We start from the raw sequence: 24,092 nt of genomic DNA on the forward strand, positions 1-24,092 counted from the left end.
AACTGAAAGTAAACTAAAACTAAACACACTGTGAAAACTAACTCAAACTAAATTGAAGAGTGAAAACTAAAATAAAATGAAAACTAATTGAAAATTCAAAACAATTTTAACTTTGCAGTCGTCTTGTGCTTGTACAATTAAACAGGAGCTGGAACAATTAGTCGATTATTCAGTTGGCCGATGAATAGAAGAAAAATTAATTAGCAACATTTTTGATAATCGATTCGTCATTTAAGTAATTTCTTAAGCAAAGAAGCCAAATATTTATTGGCTCTAGCTTCCTGAATGAATATTTTATGGTTTTCTTTTCTTTCATGATAGTAAATTGAATATCCTGGTGATTTGGACTGTTGTTTGAACAACATACATGTCATATGGGCTAGATGTTTTCTGATATTTTATAGACTGAATAATTACTTGATGATTATTTGCAAATATGTAATGCAGATTAATCAATAATGAAAATAATAGTTGGTTGCAGCCCTAGATTATACCACCCACTATACTTGCATGTGATTGACCATTGACCAAAGGATTTCAATAATAACGTCTGACACCATGACACGGTGTCTTTCAGTCAGATTGCTGTGCCATTAGCTCAGACGTTCACGTTCAGATCTGAGACTCAAATCTCAATTAAATCTATCAAGCAAAAATTCTGCATTTCCTGCGTTTAATCTACTGACGTGTAACGCCACATGGCTCTCTCTGGATGTTTTATTCATTCACTCATCAGACTGAAGATAAGTGCAACCATTTTTTACTACTCCTGCATCTCTTTCCTGGTGACTAAAATGAAGCCGCTTCACTTAAGGCCAAATCAAGGCTCCTTCACCACCGGCTCTTTGCTTTTTCTGCTTTTTCCTCTCGTGCGATCACCGTTGATTTTATGTGACATTTCCGAGCAGTTGATTACTTAAGTGGGATTTGGCACTTCATGTGCCCCCGAGCAGAGCCGCGACAATGACAGGGTTGAGAGCCACAGATAAAATATATCCTTGTGTGGGTAGTATCTATTGAATGCTTCTGTGATTAGGAGGACTAGTCTGACTCTCCTGATATCAGTGGATTTTAGAGACTGTCGTCCTCACCTTTGCTGATGTCACTATCGATATTCTTCTGTCTTTTCTTTCCTGTCAACTCTTTGTGATGAGGGCAGCGTTCAGGTCAACAGAACTCCTTTTCTCTCCTCTCTGCCAGTCTCTTTTGCTGTCCTCTTGCTCTGTCTGTCTATGGCCGTTGCTGCTCTGCCTGGTACACACTGGCTCTGCTGTCTCCTCCCCACCACCATAGTTCACGTGCCTGGGCAGATGGGACTGACTCATCCCGATCATGCAACATCATTTGCGGTAAAAAGTTCTTGAAAAAAAAAGAGTAAAAAATACAGAAGTGGAAGCAGTGTGATTGGTTGAACCAAGTATGTACAATGTGTGTAAATGTTAGGGGTGGAAAAAAAAATCTATCTTTAAACCCCCACCCCCCCCCCCCCTTTTTTTTTACGATTTTGAAATAGATTTTTTAATGCCAGTATCGATATTTGCTTCATTTGAGTCAATGTGGAGGTAGAAGGAAGTTACTGCTTTTATGTTGTAGTCTGAGTAACGTGACATCATATCCGTTCCGTATCCGTCAACCAAAACAAACCGCAGTCGACGGCAATCAGCCGAAACGATAGTAGTAGAAAAGGCGGAGAGTCTGCGTGGATACGACCCGCACACTGACATTTCCAAATCCAAAGTGGTTAACAATACACATACAGTGAAGTATAGAAACACTTTTTGTTTCACACATTGCCAGGAAAAGCAGAGCTAGACATCACGCCTAAAGCTGCATGCTATCTCTGTCACGGACAGGAAACGTTATCGTATTGCTGTAACGTGCGGTCGAGCCGGCCGTCACTCGCATCTCCGTGGTCAAATTAGCCGACGCTACAACTGTAGAGCACCCATATACTGACATTTATGTTAAATGCATTCAAACGGCCCCGATGGAGCTGACCATGGATGTATAAAGAGAACGGAGCTGACGGTAACAGCTAGTGACGGACTTGGAGAAGTTAAAATACCACTAATTTGTGAGGGAAATGGCTTTATTCTTTGATTTTGGATTGCTGGAAAAAAAATAATAAATAGTGCCTGACAATGACTAATATACAGTATTTGATTTCAGGATATCTCTGACCACATACATGCTGAAAATCAAACATTTTTACTGAATTAATTTAGATATTTTCCAAAGTAAAAGTCCCTAGAATTGTATGATTCAACTTTTTCCCATGGTCTGTAGTGTTAAAAAAGTTAACAAAAAACGCAGTAAATCGTAATATCAAATCACAATTCTTGTTGAATCATAATACTTAAAATTCACAACACAAATCGAATCGGCACCCAAGTATTGTGATAGTATCAAATTAGGAGATAGGTTTATCGTACCAGGCCTAATAAATGTGTTTGATATTGTATTTAGGGGGGGGTTGCTGTAGTCAGTTGAAAGGGCAGGATGCATTGAGCCGTGCAATTATCATGGTTTTGGCGTATTTAGCTTCTTAATTGAACACGTTTCTTGGCCGTGTAACTGTCACGCAACAACAACAGGTCATTTATTGAACTTCAGCACTTCACTGACTATCTCTGCTTCATCGTGTTCTCTAGTTTCATGCAGCCCTCGTTTCCTTCTTCTCATGTCGAAGTCTTTTTGGTGCATTAGCGTCTTTTCAAACTGCTCACTTAGAGCCGTACTATTATTGTTATTATCCACTGTGGTCTTTAGTGAACTGTGCTGCACTAAGCGGTAGTCTGCCTCCCTCTCCTCCCCTCTTCCACATCAGCCAAATATCCTGGGAGAGCCCCGACTCTCAAGTTAACTCCTATTTCCATGGTAACCGAGGCAGACACAGAGAGGTCCAGGCAGCCGTGGCCCAGAGCGACTCAGCTGCACAGACACAAATTGTGCTTCATCATTGCTGCCGCCGCCGCACGAGATGGTATGTGAGAGACTGTCGGATGTGGTTGTGGCCGCTGGACTAATTCGCCCTCAAGTAAAACTGTCATGGGGGAAGGGAATGGTTCAAACAGATATTGGGAAAGTCACGTGAGAATAAGTTTGGCATCAAATATTACATGATAAGCACTCCATTAAGTGATAATGATTAGCAAAACATGTGGAAGAAAACACAATACAACGGATACACAGGTTTCTTTATTACAGCCATTCATCAAAGACGTCAGATATGTCGGAGGGAGTGTGAATCATTTGATTTAGATTACTTTTACTTTTTTGGAAGTGTCAGAAAATAACTGTTTTTGGAAATAATATTTTAAAAAATAGTAGGATTTAAGGTGCCCTCTCTCTGTCTTTTATCATAGGAAGTTGAACTGGATTTGTAAAAATATCCAGTAACTGTGTGCATCACATGAGCAAATGCTCAGTGCTCACTTAATTACGCAAACGGAGGAAACCGCTTTGTCCGTATCAGCGTCTGTGTTTAAAACCCACCTGCCTGCCACGCTGGCCTGCCCAAGTTGTTCCAAGTGGCAGTCGGGCTTGATCCACTGCTGCCAATCCCCCGACTGCCTGATCAGCACCCCGCTGCTCCCCCACTCTTTCTAAACCACCTCGTAATGTCTTCCAGTGTCTCTCCACCTGCCCACCTACCTCCCCCCCTTCATCACAGTGAATGAAAAGCCCTCCACCATACAGTAAATCCTGCAATAGGATTCTGGATTATCCAACGAGGATTAGGCCTCCAAAGCGGGGCAGCGGGTCTCGTTAACAACACTTAGATTGATCACGTTAACCCCTAGAGGCCCAGTGAGTGACCTCTTTAATTGTATGTTTTGAAACTCCAGAAACACCTGTGGCCTGGATGGATTTAATGTAGAGTGAGAGCACATTTTAAAATGTTTTGACTTACCTGAAAACTATCCTAAAGCAAAAGTGATTTGGGATTTAAACTCCGGGTCAGAAAAGCAGATTAAATACTAGATTCAGATTTGATAAAATACCAATAATAACCTCGACCGTACTCTCTGCCATTTTTATCAGTTTAACTGAAATCCAAATGGGGGGGGGGGGGGGGCAGCGGAGTGGAGCTGAGCTGGGATGAACACATGTCAACCGCTGCAGCTGCCTGAGGAGTTATCAATCAAGGCACACGACAGTCAAAAAATATACCGCTACGTTTTTAAGCCTCAACATACCCCCGATAGAACAACAATTTTCAAAATTGACACTGAGACACATTAGAAGAAGTAAAATTAGCTTTTGAGAATTGATTGATTTTGTTTGTTTGGAGAAAAGTTGTCAGTTTCTACATTGACTTCAGTACAATCAGAGTGTTTTGGTACCAGCATCTAGTGGCCATTAAAGGAACTGCATCTGAGGACACTTTGGCTTTAAAGGTGCAGTGTGTAGGACCTGGTGGTATCTAGCGGTGAGGTTGCATATTGCAACCAGCTGATGCCTCTCCTGTGTGCCAAGCGTGTAGGAGAACTACGGCGCATTCTACGGTAACGATAACGCAACAATTATTATTATCAGGTGATTATACACTAAAGAAATACTTATTAATATTATATTCCATTTCTGCCAATAGATCCCCCTAAATGCTACACACTGGTCCTTTAAAAGAGTACTGATTTATCACTTTTATAGTTAAAAGAAAAGATCAAAATCTATACAGCAGAACCAGAGAGAGAATTATTTTTGTTCCATGCATTATTCTTCCGTGTCAAAACCTGGCGCCTACATTACCCACAATGCAACCCGGCCGCCGACAGAGATTGGGGTGTGTTATGCTAGTAGCGGCTAATGTAGCCTCAAGCCGCTTGCCTCAAGCAGAGATGAGGAGCGAGCTGCAGAGGTCTGATAAGCTCACTTCTTTCTAACATCCACACCCCTATTTTTTTCATTTTCAAACTTGTAGTCTTCAGCGCCAACCGACGCCGCCTCAAGTGACACATGAGTCGATTTATCAGATTTCACACATCTCCCTCTGGAGCCACAAAAGACTTTATACTATTTTTATTTGGCATATGCAGTAGTACGCCGCAAGACTAGACCCACATGTGAGCACAGGTCTTCGTGTTGAGATTGACCCCCCTTTCCTTTTTATTCCTCCCTCTCTTTCACTGTAATCGGTGGAAGCCTGCTATCTTAATGCCTTTTAGTACGCACACTGGAGCTAATTGGATGGATCAATGCCGCATAATCCAGAGTATTACTGAGACAAACAGTACTGATGTTTGTCTCTAAACTTTCTTTTTAACTCCTGTAGATCATTAGCATGTACAGACTGGAACATTACTTTTGAATTGTATTTAGGTTGCAAAATTGGGCAAAACGTTTATTTATTATGTCAATAATCCTGTTTTAATATAAAATAAAATCTGCAAGAAGCAGTTGAAACTCAATTACAAGAGCTAATGTGGTATTTTAGGGCAGCTTGGCTTTCCAGGTTTGGAAGGTTGCTAGAGAGGGGAAGAGGATTAATTGAAATGTTTTGGTAAAAGGGATGTTTTTTAAATGGCTTTTGCCTCTCCATCTGCTTCTCTACCTGATGAGATGTGACTCTGCACTGGTATGACTGATTATGAAGCCTGGATTGGTTCCTGGTCTCAGCGTCTCAGATAAGGTCGGTTACAATAAATGCTCAATAAACGTTGACCTTTATTTTGTTTTCTATATTTTTTTAGCCACACTAGAGACACGTCTTCAGCGATGGCAATGTTGGTTTGCTAAACATTAGTTTAGGCTGCATTCACACCAAATTGCGGAGAAAATGCCAGTCTTCCCAATTCATATTGAATGGGGGTTGTGAATTTGTGCTGCAGCGGCTGCAGGGGGTGCCGGAAAAAGATGGGGAAGAAGATGGGGAATCAGCTTAGGTTATTTCCACGGCCTAGGAATGTTCAATCAATATGTGTGAACTAGGGATGTGACGGTGATGAAAATTTCCCACCGGTTAATAAACTTGTGACAACACCGGTGTTACTGATTACACCAGACATTTTACAAGAAAAGATAACGTCAATATGTGTAGCGTGCTTACTTTGATCTTTAACGTCTGGTGTGTGTGTGTCTGGCCTCTCCGGTCCAGCTGCCGCTCCGTCCTCCTCGCGGCGATTGCCTTATTAACATTATGGTTTCCTTATAGCATTGGGTTTAAATCTGAAATATTGCCAAATAGGTGCGTTTGCTTTTCGCTTCGACACCAAATCCTCTGCCATCGCTCGGGTCTGTCAACTCTCTCTCGTCCTGTGTGTGAAATATGACACCTGCTACTCCGAGCTGGGACTACGTATGGAGCAGACGCTTTCACTTTCAGTTTGTAGCGTCCGACGTCCGACAATGCATAGATAACACGCCGCTGATACGCCAAAATGAACTAAACAGGTTTTATTTCTGTGAAAATAGGAAAACGACGGTGGGGGGCGGTGGGTACGTAATGTAATCGGTGTGTGCCTGACCACCGTGTAACGCTGGTAACACTGACTACCGCGAGAAGTCTCAAACTTGTGATGTCATAGGGTATAAAGTCTAGAGATGCTCCATAGACAATAAATGGGAGGCTGATTTTGTGACCCACAGAATGTTTGTTTTCTTTTTTATACTCAAATGAGCTTTATTCTCTTGTAGTGTTGTCAGTTGTGAAACAGAAAATGTTCCCATATACTCCCTTGGGTGCTCTCAGTGTCATCTATAACATCTCTCTCTGTTCATTGTCTACGGAGCAGCTCCACACTTTATACTTGATGACATCACAAGTTTTAGCGCTCTAGTTTTTGGATTTGGGAGAGAGTTGTTCATGGTTACTAATATTTTTTGGACCGTCTTAGCTCATAGGAATAACATGTATGAATTTTGAAAATGGGCGTAGTTCCCCTTTTAAAAGGAACCCAGACAATGTTGGCAGTGTATAAGTAGGAAATAAACTGTGAAAAGGCTCCATTATTTGAGATGAGTTTATGGACTTGGAGTTAATCTGACGCAGTGAGCTTTGAAGTCAGCTAATGTTTGTGAACAACATGACGACGCCCGGGGATTTGTCAGTATGTCCACAGTGTCAGCGGGCCACTTGAAGGATTTGCCTGTTAATTACATCATTAGAGTGCTTTAACTGTGTCTGACTTCTAGAGCGAGGTCCAATCATCTTTTCAAATCGAAACCTGAGATCATTGGAGTATGTTATGTTTATTCTATTTCAACGTTAATTTGCTCACGACGACCCGGAGAACACCTTCTGCATCCCAATCATCGGCGTGTAGTGTCTTCCTGTTGCCTTCCCGGCTGTGTGCCGTCTAACTACATCTGTTAAAGCAGTGTAACATACAATTAAAGTCCCTTAACGGCTCACCATGTGGAGGATAATTATAACACACAGTGGAATGCTAATTATATCAGTGATCTCCTCTCCTAACGTCCTACTAAAACCAATGTCATTTAGCTGCTACTTATGGACGTGCCAAGTGGCCTACTTTCTGCGCAGCCGACAGGAAAGCAGAGAGGGCCACCTTGCCTGAAGAGCGTTAGGATCGTAATGTCTTATTTTTCTGCAAACTGCCGCACTGTTTGAGATGTTTAGGGCCATTTGACTGTTCTGAGATTAAAGTATCTAATTTGTGGGAACTGATGCGCACTGATGAGTATGTGTGCCACATCAGCCTTTTTCCATTTGCAGCGAATTTGTGAAAAACGAATGAAACGGGGTCGTGGCATGATGACAGAAGTTAAAACTAGCAATATTTTGATCAATTACCTCCGTGTTGTGAGCAGAATGAGAAATATTCAAAGAACAGATTGGCCTCTAGATCGGGCCGTGTAGCAGAATGCTGAGAAAGAGCTCATTTTTAAAGGTGTAATCACGCTGTAAATAATTGAACTGGAAATATCATTAACTTAATGTAAGATAGGATTTATTCATTTTAAGCCAACCTACAATTTTGTATTATTATTATTATTATTTTCAGACCTAATTGAGAACTGTGTAATTGATTTTCTTCTGACTGTGAGTTTCACGACTAAAAATGTTTGATTAAATATCCTGCGGAGTTTCTTAACGAACACGGTGAGCATCTGGGAATACTTCTCTGCATGTATTGTATTTGGATTAAAAGCCTCCAGAAAACCCTCTTTCTACTAGCTTGAGGAAAAAATATATAATGGAAAATAGTTTCATAACTTTTTATACATTTTGAGGCTTACTTTGATAATAATAATATAGTTACGGTGAAGGTTAATATCCACTTCAGTTCTTGCCCCCCTACACTAAAGTTCAACTAGAATTACCTTGGATAGGCTGACTGATATCTTAACAAAACATAACTGTGTTTGTTTTGAGTTATTTGATCAAAATTGTAATTACCAGAAAGAGGAAATATTTTTTATTTGAATACGGTACTGACTGACACAGTAGCACCTAATTGACCCTTCCTAAGTCCCGCCCCTTTTTGCTCTGTGCTCCAATTGACGATCCCATAGTTACTGTTGCTACGTCCGGTAATCTTGACAAAACGAAACATACTTCAGCATGAAGCAGAGATAATATAAACAATGGAACAAAATCAGTCAGCCAACACTGACACCACACTGCTGGAGGCCCAGACCGTATGGCTGAGCCCGCTGGAGGGAAGGGAGGCACGGTAGAACCCGAACCAGGACGGCGCGGGGCAGACTGTTAGACCCTGCTGCTGCAGTAACATGAGAGGTTTTCTAAAGGGACTCTGGTGCTTGGAACTACCACCGCTTTTGTCCACAGGGACCATCGAAACAACACAATATGAAAGTACCTCTTAGTAACTGTGACTATATACAATGTAAAGTGTCTGTTAAGATTGTGACAGCACTGTAATGTGACTTACATAGTGATGTTACCTTTGAACAGACGTAGCATATAGCACATGTATAACCCAACAGGAAAGGGGAAAGTTGACTGCCGGGTTCAAGCTAACTCAACTGTTATTTGAGCACTGAGTGAAAAGGGGCGGGACGTAGGATCGGTCAATTGGAACGAAAACTTAACATGATGGGACCAATTGTTGAATATCCACAAATATGACATTGCTTTTCCTTGTAAAACTGGACCTTAGTTAAGTCAATGATGCCAAAAATACGTCCAAAACAAGCTTTATCCTCTTGTGACAAATGGAAAAACATTCATTAAAGTAGGGGGAATTCAGCAAACTCGCTGGGAGCAGCCTGGAGTGTACCACCCTTGTCTCTGTATTTCATTTGACCCCATCTCTGAATGTTTTATGGAGCACGTGGGACTGTCAGTGTTGCCTGCAGTGCATTAGACTCTGACCTCTCACCGGCATATCACTGTTTCAGGGGGATTATAAACCACAGTGACATTTTAGGTTTATTACATAAACCATTCTCTCAAAGGTATCAGCTAGTGTGTGAGATTTAAGGGATTCTGTGGCAGCTATTATTGCTTCACAATAAATATTTATCCCTTCGATACAGCAAAGAGAAATACTTTGGAGAGAAAATCAATTTTCCTTCTGCGTCTGAACTCACACAGCCCGTCTCATATCACAATCTTTACTTGATCCTCACTTCAACGGCCGTTCCCTCTTATCAGTGATCACTGGCTGTGAGATATGAGCCTGCAGGGGGATCGCTATGAGTCAGCATCCTGGGCTAAACCCTCACAATAAGATGCTATTAACTCTACTGTACATACAAAAGGGTCTTCCATGACAAGAGGCATGCAGGTGTTATAGATGTGTTTAAATTCTCGACATGCGTGCCATGCAATATGCTGTGATGATGATGATGTGAGGCTCCCACATCAATTATCTGCCAGGGATTTCCTGAACAGGAATAAGTAGGCTCATAAAAATGAATCCTGAAATGAACTCCGAGAGATCCTCATCTGTGCAGCTGCAAAGACGGAAGGTTATAGTACTTGTACAAGCGACTCAATTTCACAATGTGAACTGATATGATTTATGAGGGCTCTTTTTTCATGCGGCGCGATAGATGACAGCACAAACCGGGCTTTTAAAAAGGACAATTACTTTAAATCCAATCTCTGAACAGGGTTTCCGCCAGAAAAGTTGTTAGGCCCGGCGGCCAAGTGCCTTTTCAGGAACAAGCTTGTCACTACAATAAGGATAGCTCCACCTTAAGTGAGCCTGGGCCAAAGTCTTGGCTAACTTCTGGGCTAACCCGCTCACTTTAATCAGCAGGACTCGGGAACATGGCTTTTTATTTATGCACTGACAACCTAAACTGCATACACACTGCACTGCTACGTTCAAAACGTTACTGATAACTTCACACTCACCACCACACCCATACACTCTCTCTCTGTCTCTCTCTCTCTCTCGACTGCACTTGCTAACATTAAGCATACAACCAATTCAAGTTATTCCTTAAAGGAGTTTGCTATTTGTATAACACATTTTAGTTTAAAAAAAACATCTTAAAAATACATAATTCCTCGATGCTTGAACCCTGCGGGGTGCCGGGCTTACAATACAATACAATACAATACAATACAATACAATACAATACATACCAAACCCTGCTGAAGTTTTGACATTGATTCAATTTATTTTGTTCACTGTTCAAACTGTGGAAATTTAAAGACCGCTCTGTTGAGATAATCTGAATAATACTGTATGACACCTCACTGTCAATAAACCTAAAATTACATTAACGGATATAGTATGTTAAACAATTAACGTTGTCTGATGTTGATTTATAACAGCAGATGATGCTGTGTGCAGCTCTCTTATTGGTTTGTTTGCATCAGATGCGCATTTGGAGCAGGATTATTTGTCCTAAGCGTTATGTCAACTTTCTGTCTAATTAGGACAGCAGGATCCCGATCACAAGGCAACAGCTGTCCTAACAACTGGATATTGATTGAAAGAAAAGTGTCTTTTAAAACTGGCACATCGCTTTTGCAATGATTCTTTAATAAATGTTTACGTAAAAACGTAAATTGAGAGGTTAACTCCGACTTCCAAGGTGCATTTTTGGTAAGAAATACCCAATCAAGGAGCCTAAAATTCTGTTACTTGCAGGTGATGAAGATTTTACAAGAAAAATAATAATATAATCTGCATCTTACAATTGCAATGACAAAGCGTCTTGAATTTGCAACAGCTCTCTTCTGCGCCTCTGACTAGTCTCTTCTCCGTAGCGACGGCGATCCAAGGTTCATGGGTATTGTCGAATTTAGAGCCGCCACCGCATCAAACTGAAAGAAAAAACATAATTTCTAAGGAATGTAGATGAAATAATTCAAACTTGTGGCCATAACATAAACCTAGAGGGCCGTTTATCCGAGAGAGTCCTGTGCTTCTATGTTCAGTAACATTGAGGATGTCATTGAAAAAGATGATGAAATGGAAATTCAGAGTGAGGAAAAATACTTGTGGAACAAGTGGCTCCTCTCACTTTACATCAAGCAAAGCCTCCTGCAAAACCTCAGCTTCAGTATAGTTTTTACTGTATCCTAACCTGAGGCCAGACCAACCATCACACATGACCTGTCTAATACATGCAGGGTCTCGTGTAGAAACTGTTACAGATGCATAAAAGTACATTAAGGCAACCTACCTACTCAAAGTGTCACTTTAGCTTTGTTTAGATGTTCCCTGCAGTAAAAAAGGATTTACAGTTTTAATAAGAACACACATAAAAAACTAAAGAAACTTTACAACATATTAGTATTCATGATATTCATGAACTTGGCTGGCTTCACGTTGGAGCACACATTCCTGTTTGTGAATATCTCTTATCAATAATCCGAGTTCAGGAAACTTCTGACCTAAATAACTCCTGTAGAGTCAAAGTTCATTCACTTGGGATTTGTTTCCATCTCCAACTCTCTCTCTCACACACACACACACACACACACACACACACACACACATGGAGGCACAGTAAGATAACAGGAAGGAAGGGTGTTTTTCTGTTCCTGCGCTGTTGTTTGTTGATGTATCTTTTATCTTTTGGGAAGCATCTCGTGCAGCTCCGTCTCCTCCCTCGATGGGAATTTATGGGACCTGCCCAGGAAGACATGCATGAGATTTCTGCAGCGTTGTGTAACTGACTTTTTTTGTGGCGGTATAGATAATCACCATGGTGACCCTTCGATGTAAGGGATTTCTTTTTAAAGAATTTTGTGTTTGTGTGTGCGTTCGCTCGGCCGCATTGGGTGGTGGCACAGACAGATAGGAATCCCATTCGTGGTTTGTGTAGCTCCAACTCTATTTGACTTTCTCCCCCCCTCTCTTTCTCTGCATCTCTTTGTATCAATGTATCTGTCCGTGTGATGTGTAACAACATTTTATCTCCGGCACTTCCCTGTCAGGGTTGCTCTATGATATATTCTCTAAGATCCCTTTTCCTTTTATCATAAAACTCGTATGCCACGGGTGAGATAAAAGTAAAGAAGTTGCACATTTTCAAGTGCCGTCGGTCATTAAGGCTGAGTCTACACGCTGCTAATGAGACATGCAAGATGAAAAGTAACACTATCTGTTCATGAAACAGGACTTTGAACTGAAGTCACTAAATCAGCATAGCAAATATTGCTGTAAAGGTAGGTGTTTTTGACCAATTTACTCAAGTTCTCAATCGATTAGTCGATCAACAGAAAGTAATGGATACAATGATTAATTGTTTAAGTCATTTATCGACCAAAAATGCCAAAAAATATCTTCGTCCAGCATCTCAAATTTTTGCTGGTTTTCTTAATTTGTAGCCTGCTAGTGACTCAAAGGATGGCAATGTCGGTCACTGTGATCGAAATATCTCAACAACTATTGGATGGATTGGCGTGAAATCTTGTGCAGACATTTGTGATCCCCTGACTTTTCCTCGAGCTCCACCAGCAGGTCAACATTTGTTTTTTAAAATATCTTTCTAACCATTGAACAGATGCCATGAAATGTGGTTCAGACATTCATTTCAATTGTCCAATACTTTATGACAAAATATTTGCAAGAATACTGACATACTGGTCAGCATTAGCTATTCAGTGCTAACTACTAAATGCTAGTCAGCACGCTACATGGATACTCTGTTAGTTATCACATAATCAATATGCTAATGCCAGACCTCTTTTATAGCTGATAAATTCTGCTAATTGACATTTTAACAGTGTTTATAATTGTAATTACTGAGTTAAAGTCACATTTATGAGGTTTTGACATTATTTTGTCTCTCCTCTTCTCCTCCCGGTGTAATTACAGTATGTTAATTAGTTAATGCTTCTAAAAGGGAGTTGTTTGTGTGTCGTTGTTGTTTTGTTGTTAATGTGCTCTCTCTCTTTTTATCTGAAAACAACAATATTTCAGCTGTCGATCTTTCGGCCGGGAGGGATTGTGTTTGAACTGTTGTGTGTGTGCGTGTGTGTGTGTGTGTGCGTGTGTGAGACGAATCACATCTTAGAGGTTATCTTTGGAGGTACAACATAGCGATAACTTTATAGCAGAGATGCACGATATGGATTTATTTCAGCTGATACCGATAACCGATAATTACCTGCCTCTCATGGCGGAGACCGATAAGATAATCGATAATTTAATATTTTTGTATTTTTTTTAAAAGAAGTTAATAAGCTGTTGTTTATGCACACCCGAGGGTAAGAAAGGCTAAGATGGAGGATTTAATATTCCATGGCTCTGACATAACCAAATCTAACTGACATCACTATTATCAACACAACAAAAACAAAGAACAGTTCTAAGACTTTTCAAATGTTCTTTTATTTTTTCATCTTAAAAAATTTACTTCAAATTGTGTTGTCTTTCTCTGCAACTGAAAAACATCCACATCGCAAAGCAACTTTAAAGGTGCATACCGCCATTCTACTGTATCAGAGTGTGTAGATGCTGCACTTGTTGAGTCAATAAAGGCAATTTTGCTTCATATTATCAGCTGATAAGTTCAGTATCAGAATAATACATAATGATATAAATGTTCCATTATCTGATGATAATTTATCGGGCCCAATATACAGTATATATATTCCAAACAAAAAGAGACAGAATTTCACTTTGACTATCACCGTTCACACTCGAATCGATTCAGATCAAACATTCTGCCGTAGATGTAAAACTGTTGTTTATCTATGCATCTCTGAAATTTGAAATGCAACAACAACAAAATATAACCTGAAAATGCATTTTCTATTCTCACTAACCTGAAAAGGAACTGACTGCATTAACTGAGAGATACTGTATCATCTAAAGTGTGCAGAAACGTCTGTGGTTAGATCTTATAAGAAAATGTAGTTTGTTGCTCTTTTTCCATTTTAAAGTAACAATAAAGAATACTTGACAGCAGAGAGAAATTGATCCAGATTTTGCCTCAGCATTGATGCATTTGTATACATCACTGTGTGCATCGCTGTATGACATGGTAAAGGAGGCCATCATCATTGCACAGACACTCTCACATTGTCATATGCACGCTTTATAGTCACATTCACGCACCACCTTCATATTGTAACTGCAGTATATTGCCTAAATGGTAGAGCATTTGAATTTCATAAGCACTTTATTTAACATTGTTTACACAAATTGGTTCAGACAGACCAAAGACTGAGAACAAAAAACAAATATTCCACCCAGACATGAAAAAAATCAAACAACAAAACACAACATAAAATATGCATTAAAAGAAACAAAACAGAGCAACAGAAACATTCATAAATGTTAAACGAGTCATCTCTCTGCCTTCCTCCTCTAGCTCTTTAAACATCTCTCATCTTCAGATACATCACACATCACAACTCAAAGCTATTTCATCTCAACTAATGCCTCAGCGCACACCCTCTCACACAGAGGAAGCAATTCAGCACCAATGCATATTATATATATTATATATATACTGTATATATTTTGGTGCATGCCTGCCTAAAAACCAGTGAAATATCAAGCTGTTTCAGTGGTGTTGGTGATGAGTGTGTCTCTGCTGCCTGCATGTGCATCTGGCAGTCTCACTCTGGTTTCCAGCACTTTTTTTATTTTTAAATGTGTAATTTCCAGCCTGAAGAGCGGGCACCGACAGATCGACAGACACCATTACACACAACTGTCACCTTCCGGTTACTTTTCCTGCTCGAACAACGCGAAAACAAAAAGTGTTATACATCGCCGTGTGCAGTATGTTGAATACAAACACAAGGGGGGTCCCACGTGAATGAGGAATAACATGAAAACAATAATGTCTTAACCTACGTACACATGCACATACTCTGTGTATGTGTGTGTATATATATATATATATACGACAGCAGAGCTTTATGTACAGTATGTACCACCAGTCAGTATTTAATGGAGATTAATGGCTGGGTGTTCCAGCGGGGGAAGGAGACAGTGACAGGGTAGTGTTTATGTTTATCTAGTGCTGCTGTTCACGCAGACTCTATCGCTCATCCCTTTTTCACTTTCCCACCACTGTATTGTTTATCATGAAACTGGATTGTTTTCAGTCTGACTGAATGCAACAGAAATCAGATCTCTGTTATCTGATCAGAGAAAAATGCTTTATTCACAGTAAAGTTTTCCAGACCAGGATTTGAGATTATTCATACATTTTGTGGTTAGTTTTTTTATTAGCGAGATGTCGGATGGATTGGACTTAAGGTTTGACTTTATTTAGATCCCCACAACCTTTCTGGCACTTTAGACCAGGGATTCTCAAAATGGGGTCCGGGGCCCCCCAGGGCGTCTGTGGCACTCTCACAGGGGGTCCATGAAAAGTTTTTAGATTAAATCATTTAAATAATAATAATAATAATAATAATTTATATATATATATATAATTTTTTTTAAACTAAAGGCTTCACAGTTCAACAAATAATATTAAACTTTTTTTAAATCTACAGTATAGTCAATAAATTACGTTCTAATGTAACAAATCTATAACTCTTAGAATCTTCAAATATGTTTAATACGTCTAATGTCTTTCTGTGTTGTTTAGGGCTGACCCGAATGTTTCGAAGCTTTGACCGATGCCGCGATATTCTACCTCCAAATCACTATTCGAATGCTTCTTTTTTTTACATTTTATTGAATTTTTTATATACAAGTATGTAATATCCCCAAATAGCCCATGAAATAAGGAATAATTCCACACAATATTATTCTTTATTCATACTCATCATTGATTAGTATTAGTTCTTCTCAGACAGATATTGCTGTTTGTTGTGTGTAGAGGCGTGTATGTATGTACAGTAGTGCGGCAGCGGCGCTGTCTTGGGCACTGAAACGAGTGAGATGGAGACAGACAGAAGAACATGTCAGCCCGTTGCACCATGCTGCGTTGCGAAGCTTTGAATACTTTCAAATATTTCTCACCGAAGCTTCAAAGCCCAAAATATGGTATTTGGGACAACCCTAGTGTTGTTATTTCACATAACTAAGACTATAGAATGTAAAAAATAGGTTATATGTCCAATAATCCCAAGGGACATTCATGAAGGGGTGCACATGAGGGGGTTTATTCTCTATCTTGTAAGGGGAAAGATTGAGAAGCTCTGCTTTAGATAACAATGTGCAGTATTACTGTAATTATACTGCAACCACTTGTTGAGTTTTTCTGTCTTCAATCTGTTTTGTTGCTTTGTCTTTCCAACATGTTCTTTTATGTTTTGAAAGCTAGTTAGGATAATGCATCTGACGTTAGAGCAGTTAATTCATTTCTTTCACTTTTGCTCTTGTTTCTATAGATTTGGTGAGGCGTAAAAAAATATACCACTCTCAAAACTCATTAAATGGCTTCTTATCCGTCACTACTACGGTCCCATTAACAGCTTGACAGGTCTGCCGTGTCTAAAACGTCATAACGAGATTATTAGCTGACGTATAATCAATGACCAACGTGGCAACATGTCCACACTTTGTTATGAAATGTGCTCTTTTTTCATTTGTGTGGATTACAGACCTGAGAATGTCTTTAGTATTGTGTATGCATATAATATAGTACAGGGCCTTGATCCTGTGTCTGCAGCTGTAATGCTGGTTGACAGGCAGGTGATTGATGGCATGTCTTTAATAATAAATCTTCCTGTGGATGAAAAGGTCGACACCTGAAAACATTATTTATAAAAGAGGTTCTAAAACTTTAAATTATTCAATCAGGTGTTCAACCAGAAGACTTTGTTCAAACTCCTCTTATAGCGGGTATCGGTTTTATTGAAGTGTCCTTTTACAAAGCACTGAATCCCCACCAGCTGAACTCTGATAACTCAGCGTACCGGGGCAAGAAAGAGGTGAATGTCTACTCTGAAAAAAATCAATGAATAAATCCTTTCATGACCTTCTGAAATCCTCTCATGACAACTATTGGAGTAGTCGCACCAAGACTGTGACTCATCGGTGTAGTAAATCATTTGTTAGGGTAAATTAAGAATCAGGAAAGCACAAATAGATAATGGTGGTGTTATGAAGGGGTGAGGTGAGGTCTCGGGCCAAAGCTTAAAAAAACGTTTAAAAAGTGAATTAACAATTATTTTCATTGTCGATTAGCCTGTTGATTTTTTTTTATTAATCGATTAGTTGTTTGGTTTATATGAGAATGTTAGAAAATGGTGAAAAATATTGACCAATGTCTTGTTTTGTCCACAACTCAACTGACATAGAGGAGTAAAGAAACCAGAAAATATTCACATTTAAGAAGCTGGAATCAGAATTTAGACTTTTGTTTCTTAAAAAATTACACAAACCGATTAATCGATTATCAAAATAGTTGGCAATTAATTTAATAGTTGACAACTGATCGATTAATCATTGCAGCTCTAATTGCATTCAGTTAAATCTGGATTTATTAAATTGTTTCAAAGGTTGTTTTTTGTCTCTCACATGAAAAAAAAAAATAGCTTATATTCTTCCTATAAAACTGACCAGGCTTTGTCACTGCAGCTAATATCAGAACCTAGACCTCTTCTATGCAAATTTAATTATTTTACCGACATTAGGTTTAATTAACATTATGGTGTTGTAGAGTTTTTCTTTAGCTTTATTTTTTACTCTATTACAACAGACAAATACTGCATGTTTGTCAGTTTTGCTTCTTGGCTTGCATTTTTTCCTTAGCAGTGGTGCTTTTTTTCAGTTATTTAGTTGCTTAGATGTAATTTTTTTTATATATATATTTCTTTAGAAGTGATTATGCTATTCATAAATCAGATATGCCCAGAGCATTCAGAAAGTAGAAGAAGACTCAAGGCTGTAATCGAGGCCAAAGGTGCTTCAACTAAGTCTTCAGTTCAGGGTATGAATACTCAATGTGATATTTCAGTTTTTTCTGAATACTTTCTGAATGTACTGTATTACAAAAAGCTGCCTATATGTTATGTTATGTTATGTTATGTTATGTTATGTTATAGCATATATTGTGGCAAACCCTTTTCAATGGAGCTTGCTTTGCTTGAAAAACGTGAAGTACCTCATAGTGCAGCAACTTATATATGCTGCTTCAGGCTTTTCTTATACTTATAATACAAATGGATTTATATTCCACTGCTACTTATTGAGAGTCACAAAATGACTTTCCTCTGGCCTCCTCTGGGAATAAGGTAATAAAAGTAATGCAATCAGTTATTTTCCGGGAAACCTTGTGCTCAGTGCATCCTAAATAGTGTTATTTAAATGCGTTTTTCAAGCCAATTTAAATCCAATTATAATCTCCTTAGGCAGCTAAACATGACATTTAGAAAGTCCCCTGAAGGTTTTGAAATACTGAAAAAAACACCTGCGTGTGTAATTACAAGAAAATCACGGATGATGCAGCTTATGTCGGCCGCCGGCCTGATGTTGGTTCTGTAGTTCCTCTGAGATGTGTTGTTTACAATCCAGGTTGTACAACACAGCACTGCGAATCCACAGTGGAGAGCAGATACGGTGTGTGACATTTATTGGATGTCAGCCTGAGCTTGCACTGTATAACCTTGGGTCCAGTTCTCTCGGCACTCGCTGTAATATTTCTTTTTTTCCTCGCTTACCTCTTCCAGGAAAGCAGGAACAGAGAAGCAGGCAGCAGCTCATTTCGTCTGGTGTCCTTTGTTTTTAAAGGCAGCTGGTGTTGGGGATCTGTCTGCTGCTGAGCTCCCTGTGTACATGGTTGTGATAATACATAATACTGAAAAATGTTCTGGCAAAAGACAAATATCACAGTTAGATGTTGACAGCGATGCTTATCAGAAGCCTAATTGAGGTCTAATAGCTGCAGGATTCAGGAAGTGGGATAATGGAGGTTGGGGGCTGGTGATGGCTGCACTTCCATCAATCTACTTTACTGTAGAAAAAGCACTCCCTCTGCCACATTTTGTGGATTGCACAATGCGTTTCCGTGATGACCAGCTGCCATTATCGTCAAACAGCACTAACATCTGACTCTCACTTAGACGAAACTCCTGCAACACAGCCACTGTGCATAAATACCGACCTGTCTACTGGTCAATTTTCTTCCATATACATCTTGTTGTCACGACCTCCCTTCCTCCATCGTCTTTATTAGCTGCCACATCAAAATGCAGTTCATATTACGGGCTCTCCTCTAGAAGCTCGAACCGTTCTTAACTCAAGAGCGATTGAGCCAAAGATGTCATGTGCAGCACCTCCCAAAGAACCTGCTTTTCATCTGTCATTGACTTTCTCATACAAATTGCATTTGAAATTGGTGTATTAGGGTTGAGGCTCGGGGATATGGCCAAAATCTTTTATCCCGATATAGGTCATTTTGTATATTGATAATGATATATATCACAATATGTTTTCTTCTAACTCAATAAATAGTCTGTATGAAATAACCACATGTGTGAATTAAATACTTGACGAATGAAATGTTCTGAGTATTTTCTCATTTAATTAAGAACATTAGTGCAAAATGAACATATGTGAAATTATAGAGAAAAGCTCTACACTGACTGTGTTTACATGCACACTAATACTAATAGTAATCAGATTAAGACAATAGTTTGATTTAACTGAGTTTGATCAGATTCTCTGAGAATTTGAGTTAGTATGTCCAGTAGTTTTTATCTGTCTATGTTTAATTTGATCCTTTATAAGGTGTCCTTGGGTGTCTAGAAAGGCGCCACCAAATAAAATGTATTATTATTATTATGTGCTTGTTATTGTCAGACGACGCAATTGTGTGTCACAATATCTCGATATATGACGTCAACACGATACGATTCCATTGAAAGACGATCATTTATCATTGAATTATCACTCCTGTCCTGATTACTGTGTGTGTGATGCTTGTAGAGAGAACAAAGAGCTATATAAATGAAAAGGATTGTAAGGAGTGTGTAGTGTAATCATTTATATACCTGACCTGAAGAGTCAAAACGCAGGTGGCCTACACTCAGTACTTTGCTCAAAAGCATCTTGCTGCTCTAACATTTTGCTCTCACTATTTTTCATTATTTGTTAATCTGCTGATTCTTTTCTTGATTAATTGGTTAATCTTTGGGGCTTAATGATGTCAGAAAATAGTGAAAAAAGCCTATCACAGTACTCCAGAAACCCAAGGTGACATCTTCAAAATGCCATGTTTAGTTCAGCCAACAGTCCAAAACCCCAAATTATTCTGTTTATAATGCTATAAAACAGAGAAAAGCAGAAATTCCTCACAAGTGATAAACTGGAACTAGGTCATGCTTGACATTTTTGCTTGAAAACGATCAATCGATGATCAAAATAGTTATTTTTCTGTAGGTGGACTAATCGATTAATCAGCTGTTTTTTGTTCTACCATCATTATTCATGAATATAATACTTTTTGGGGTGTTGGAAAAACTTCTGACAGCGATGTAGACATCCATGTCTGTGCTGTGCTGCCGTTTATTGCATGTTTCTCCAGCCTCTACTGTGTTTTTATACGCATATCTACTTCATGTGTGTGTGTGACAGTTTTTCTGGCAGTCTGAGGGACAAATGTGACAATTATCATCCCAAATCTCCCTCATCTCTCTTTTCGGCATCATAACCTGATTTATCCACTTGCTCTGTTTTGTTTTTTTGTCTCTGTAAAATAAAGGCAGATGGCATCACTGCCAAAAAACGGGGAATAATGCTGGCGTGGAGAGGAGCCCTTTGTGCCACCGCCACTTCCTGCTCAGGCCAGCGGGTTTAGCGGTGTTAGCAGTCAGGCAGCCGTCCAGTGTGCAGACTGTGATGGCTGATATTTTGTGAATTAGGGTCTGGGCAGAGGGTTTATCTGTTGGGACTATGAGGCAGACAAACAGTGTAATCCCAAGCGTCATTACATCATCCTCCATCACCAACCCTCCCCTTGCTGTCACCCGTCGTTCATCCATATTTCCAAGGTCAGTTTGGTAACATCCTGGCAGGGCTGATAATTTGAGAGATTGAAGTTCCTGCAGGGATGCATCACGATGATGCGGTGGGATTAATGGATTGCAGATTGATTGGTGATGTCACTGGGTAACAAAAGGTTAAGTAAAGGTGCGTCTGCAAGCTGCGTGAGCAATCAAGAGGAATCTCATCATGCCCTTATCCTCCATCCAGAACAGCGTATTCTTTCTGAAATATTGATCATAACTGAACATCTGTATCACCATGCGACACGTGTGCCTCTTAACTCGCAACTTGTGACAGCAAACTGAATACTTCCACATTCACTTATGTGTTTCTCCATCTCTTTTCCACCAGTGCGCTACCTGCTGAAGAACAATGTGAGTCCAGACCTCTGCAATGAAGACGGCCTCACCGCCCTGCATCAGGTAAGAACGTCCAACTCTGTCTTGTCTCTCTCCACCTTTGGTCTTTCTTACTGTTTTGATTATTTCTCTGAAACTGTGGCACTGATGGCATCTTATCTCAAACTGAAAATAATAAATTATGTTAAGTACATAGATAGAGGGTTAGCTGCGTGTCAAGCATAACAAATAGAGCAAGATGTCTTCTGGTAACACCAGCAGGTAGTCGTCTAATAATCACCGGTTTGGCGGTTCGATCCTCGGCTTCTTCTGTCTTTATGCCAAAGTGTCCTTGAGCGAGACAATGAGCCCCAATGTTCTCCTGATGGTTAGACCCACTTTCTTTATAAATGATAGATTATGTGGAGCGCCTTGGTAGCATGTCATACCCGTCTCTCTCCCAACTTTTCCAGTCTCTGCCTCTGAACTGTCAAGTAAAGGCAAAAACTATGTTTTAGCAAAAATGACAGCATACCCTTTTCAGTGAAGCTGTCAACAAGTGAGTGTGGCCCATAAGACAGTGGACTGTGTCTTTCTTTGGTTAGACAAACAGGACTGAAAACACATCTGGGGATACCTTCTACTACTTTAACTTATACGTATTGATTCTGGGTTTTCATAATTATCTTATAATATAGACATTTATTACACGGCTTTGTTGAATACTCAATTCTGATTGGCCAATCGAGGCATTCTTCGGTCTGCTATTTCTTTATAGCACACCGTTGCTATGGACGCAGTTCTGATGTTGGACTCTGGAGGACCATTTTTGTGTCAAATTATTGATTTCTTAAGTAAGTAGCCGTGTGATAAGCGGGATAATGTACAGCGAGCCGGTCATTGTTGTGAAATAAACCCCGACAGGGTGATGCAGGACCTCCTTGGCCGCAGGAGGTGACCTCGACGCCAAGCAATGACCGGCTCGCTGTACATTATCCCTTACATATTAGTATACCACAGCCACTTATTGAGGATGGAGCATATGCTGGCTTCCCGAAAATAAAAGTAATGCAGTCTGTTATTTTGGGGAAACCTTGTGCATGATGTATCCTCTTAAATTAACTCTAATTTAAATGTTTTTTGAAGCCAATTGAAATTCAATTATAATCTCCTTAGGCAGCTAAACATGGCCTAATGTACATGTCTAATAAACTGTGCACCAAATACCAGAAGACGAAATAACCAAACTGCTTTTACAACAGTGTTTTTCTCCGTCTCTCTCCTAAGTAACTGACTGACTTAAATGTTTCCTATGTGATTAACAAGCTCGGGCTTTATGCAGCATCCATTACTAAAAGAACCAGTTTTTATTCTGCTAAACAAAATATTGATTTCCTTGTAAAGAAGGCAATAGAACATAAAATGGAAAATATTTTCTGTATTTTGGTGCACATTGGATAAATACTTTTTTTCTCTTCAAGACTGACACACGGCTCAATTTCAACATTACGTTTGATATAAAATAATGAAGACTTAATAAACCTCCTCCTTGTTTTGCCTCTGTGGAGCAGTAAACTACTGTGACTCTCCTCTTTTTAAAGCTTGTATTAATCAAGACCAATTTTACCATTAGCATCTCAGTCTTTGTTGAAATATAATTAAATCATTTCCCGGTTTGATTAGTTTGCAGCAGTATGAATTAGCGTGCCTTGTGCGGACTAGAGTGTTGAAGTTTTCTGACACTGAGAAAATGATTTTTAATAGTGAGGAAATGAGTTCAGTATTGGGGAAATTAGTCCATTTTGATGCAGCAGATTGATGGAGGAGATCAGGCCCATGTTCACTTGCTAATTAGAGCCATTACTGGAATGATAATCAAAGTTTCCACCTCATCTCCAAATCAATGCTCCAAATCACTTCGCACACAAAACTGCTCAGTTGTCTGTGTAAATAATGGCTCATTACATGTCTCATTTAATCACAAATCAGTCTGTCTTTTGGTTAGATTTTTTTTCCCCCTTCATTCATCTGACTTAGCCATTTCCTTTTACCGCAGTGCAATAGACTGTTTGTTTAGACTCCAGGTAGTGTGTTGGCTATCTTAAAGGTCCCATTTTATGCTTTTTTTCAGGTTCATACTTTTATTTTATGTTTCTACTAGAACATGTTTACATAATGTAATGTTCAAAAACACATTATTTTCCTCATACTGTCTGCCTGAATATGCCTATGTTTACCCTCTGTCTGAAATGCTCCGTTTTAGGGCATTTCAACAGAACTGCAATGGAATTGCGTTGCTAGGCAACAGTTTGGGTCCATGTTTACTTTCTGTCAGCTGATGTCATTCACATACACTGTAACAGGAAATAAACTGAGACACACTTAGAATATTTACGTTTAAAACTGTGAAATGCTCTATATGAATATATTTTGTAGATTTGTGACATCACAAATG

The 24,092-nt window shown here is 39.4% G+C and overlaps 1 protein-coding gene across 4 annotated transcripts in view; it reads left to right on the forward strand.

The window, feature by feature from the left end:
• The window catches only part of ppp1r16b (protein phosphatase 1, regulatory subunit 16B), a 108,387-nt gene that overhangs the window by 46,932 nt on the left and 37,363 nt on the right, over positions 1 to 24,092 (forward strand). For all 4 annotated transcript variants that reach the window (XM_074642385.1, XM_074642393.1, XM_074642400.1 and 1 more), the window contains exon 3: positions 21,651 to 21,721. In XM_074642385.1, coding sequence (XP_074498486.1) covers positions 21,651 to 21,721 — 71 coding nt within the window. The remainder of the gene's footprint in view (positions 1 to 21,650; positions 21,722 to 24,092) is intronic.

This window comes from Sebastes fasciatus, chromosome 1 (assembly GCF_043250625.1).
Source record: "Sebastes fasciatus isolate fSebFas1 chromosome 1, fSebFas1.pri, whole genome shotgun sequence".
NCBI classification, from domain to species: Eukaryota; Metazoa; Chordata; class Actinopteri; order Perciformes; family Sebastidae; genus Sebastes; species Sebastes fasciatus.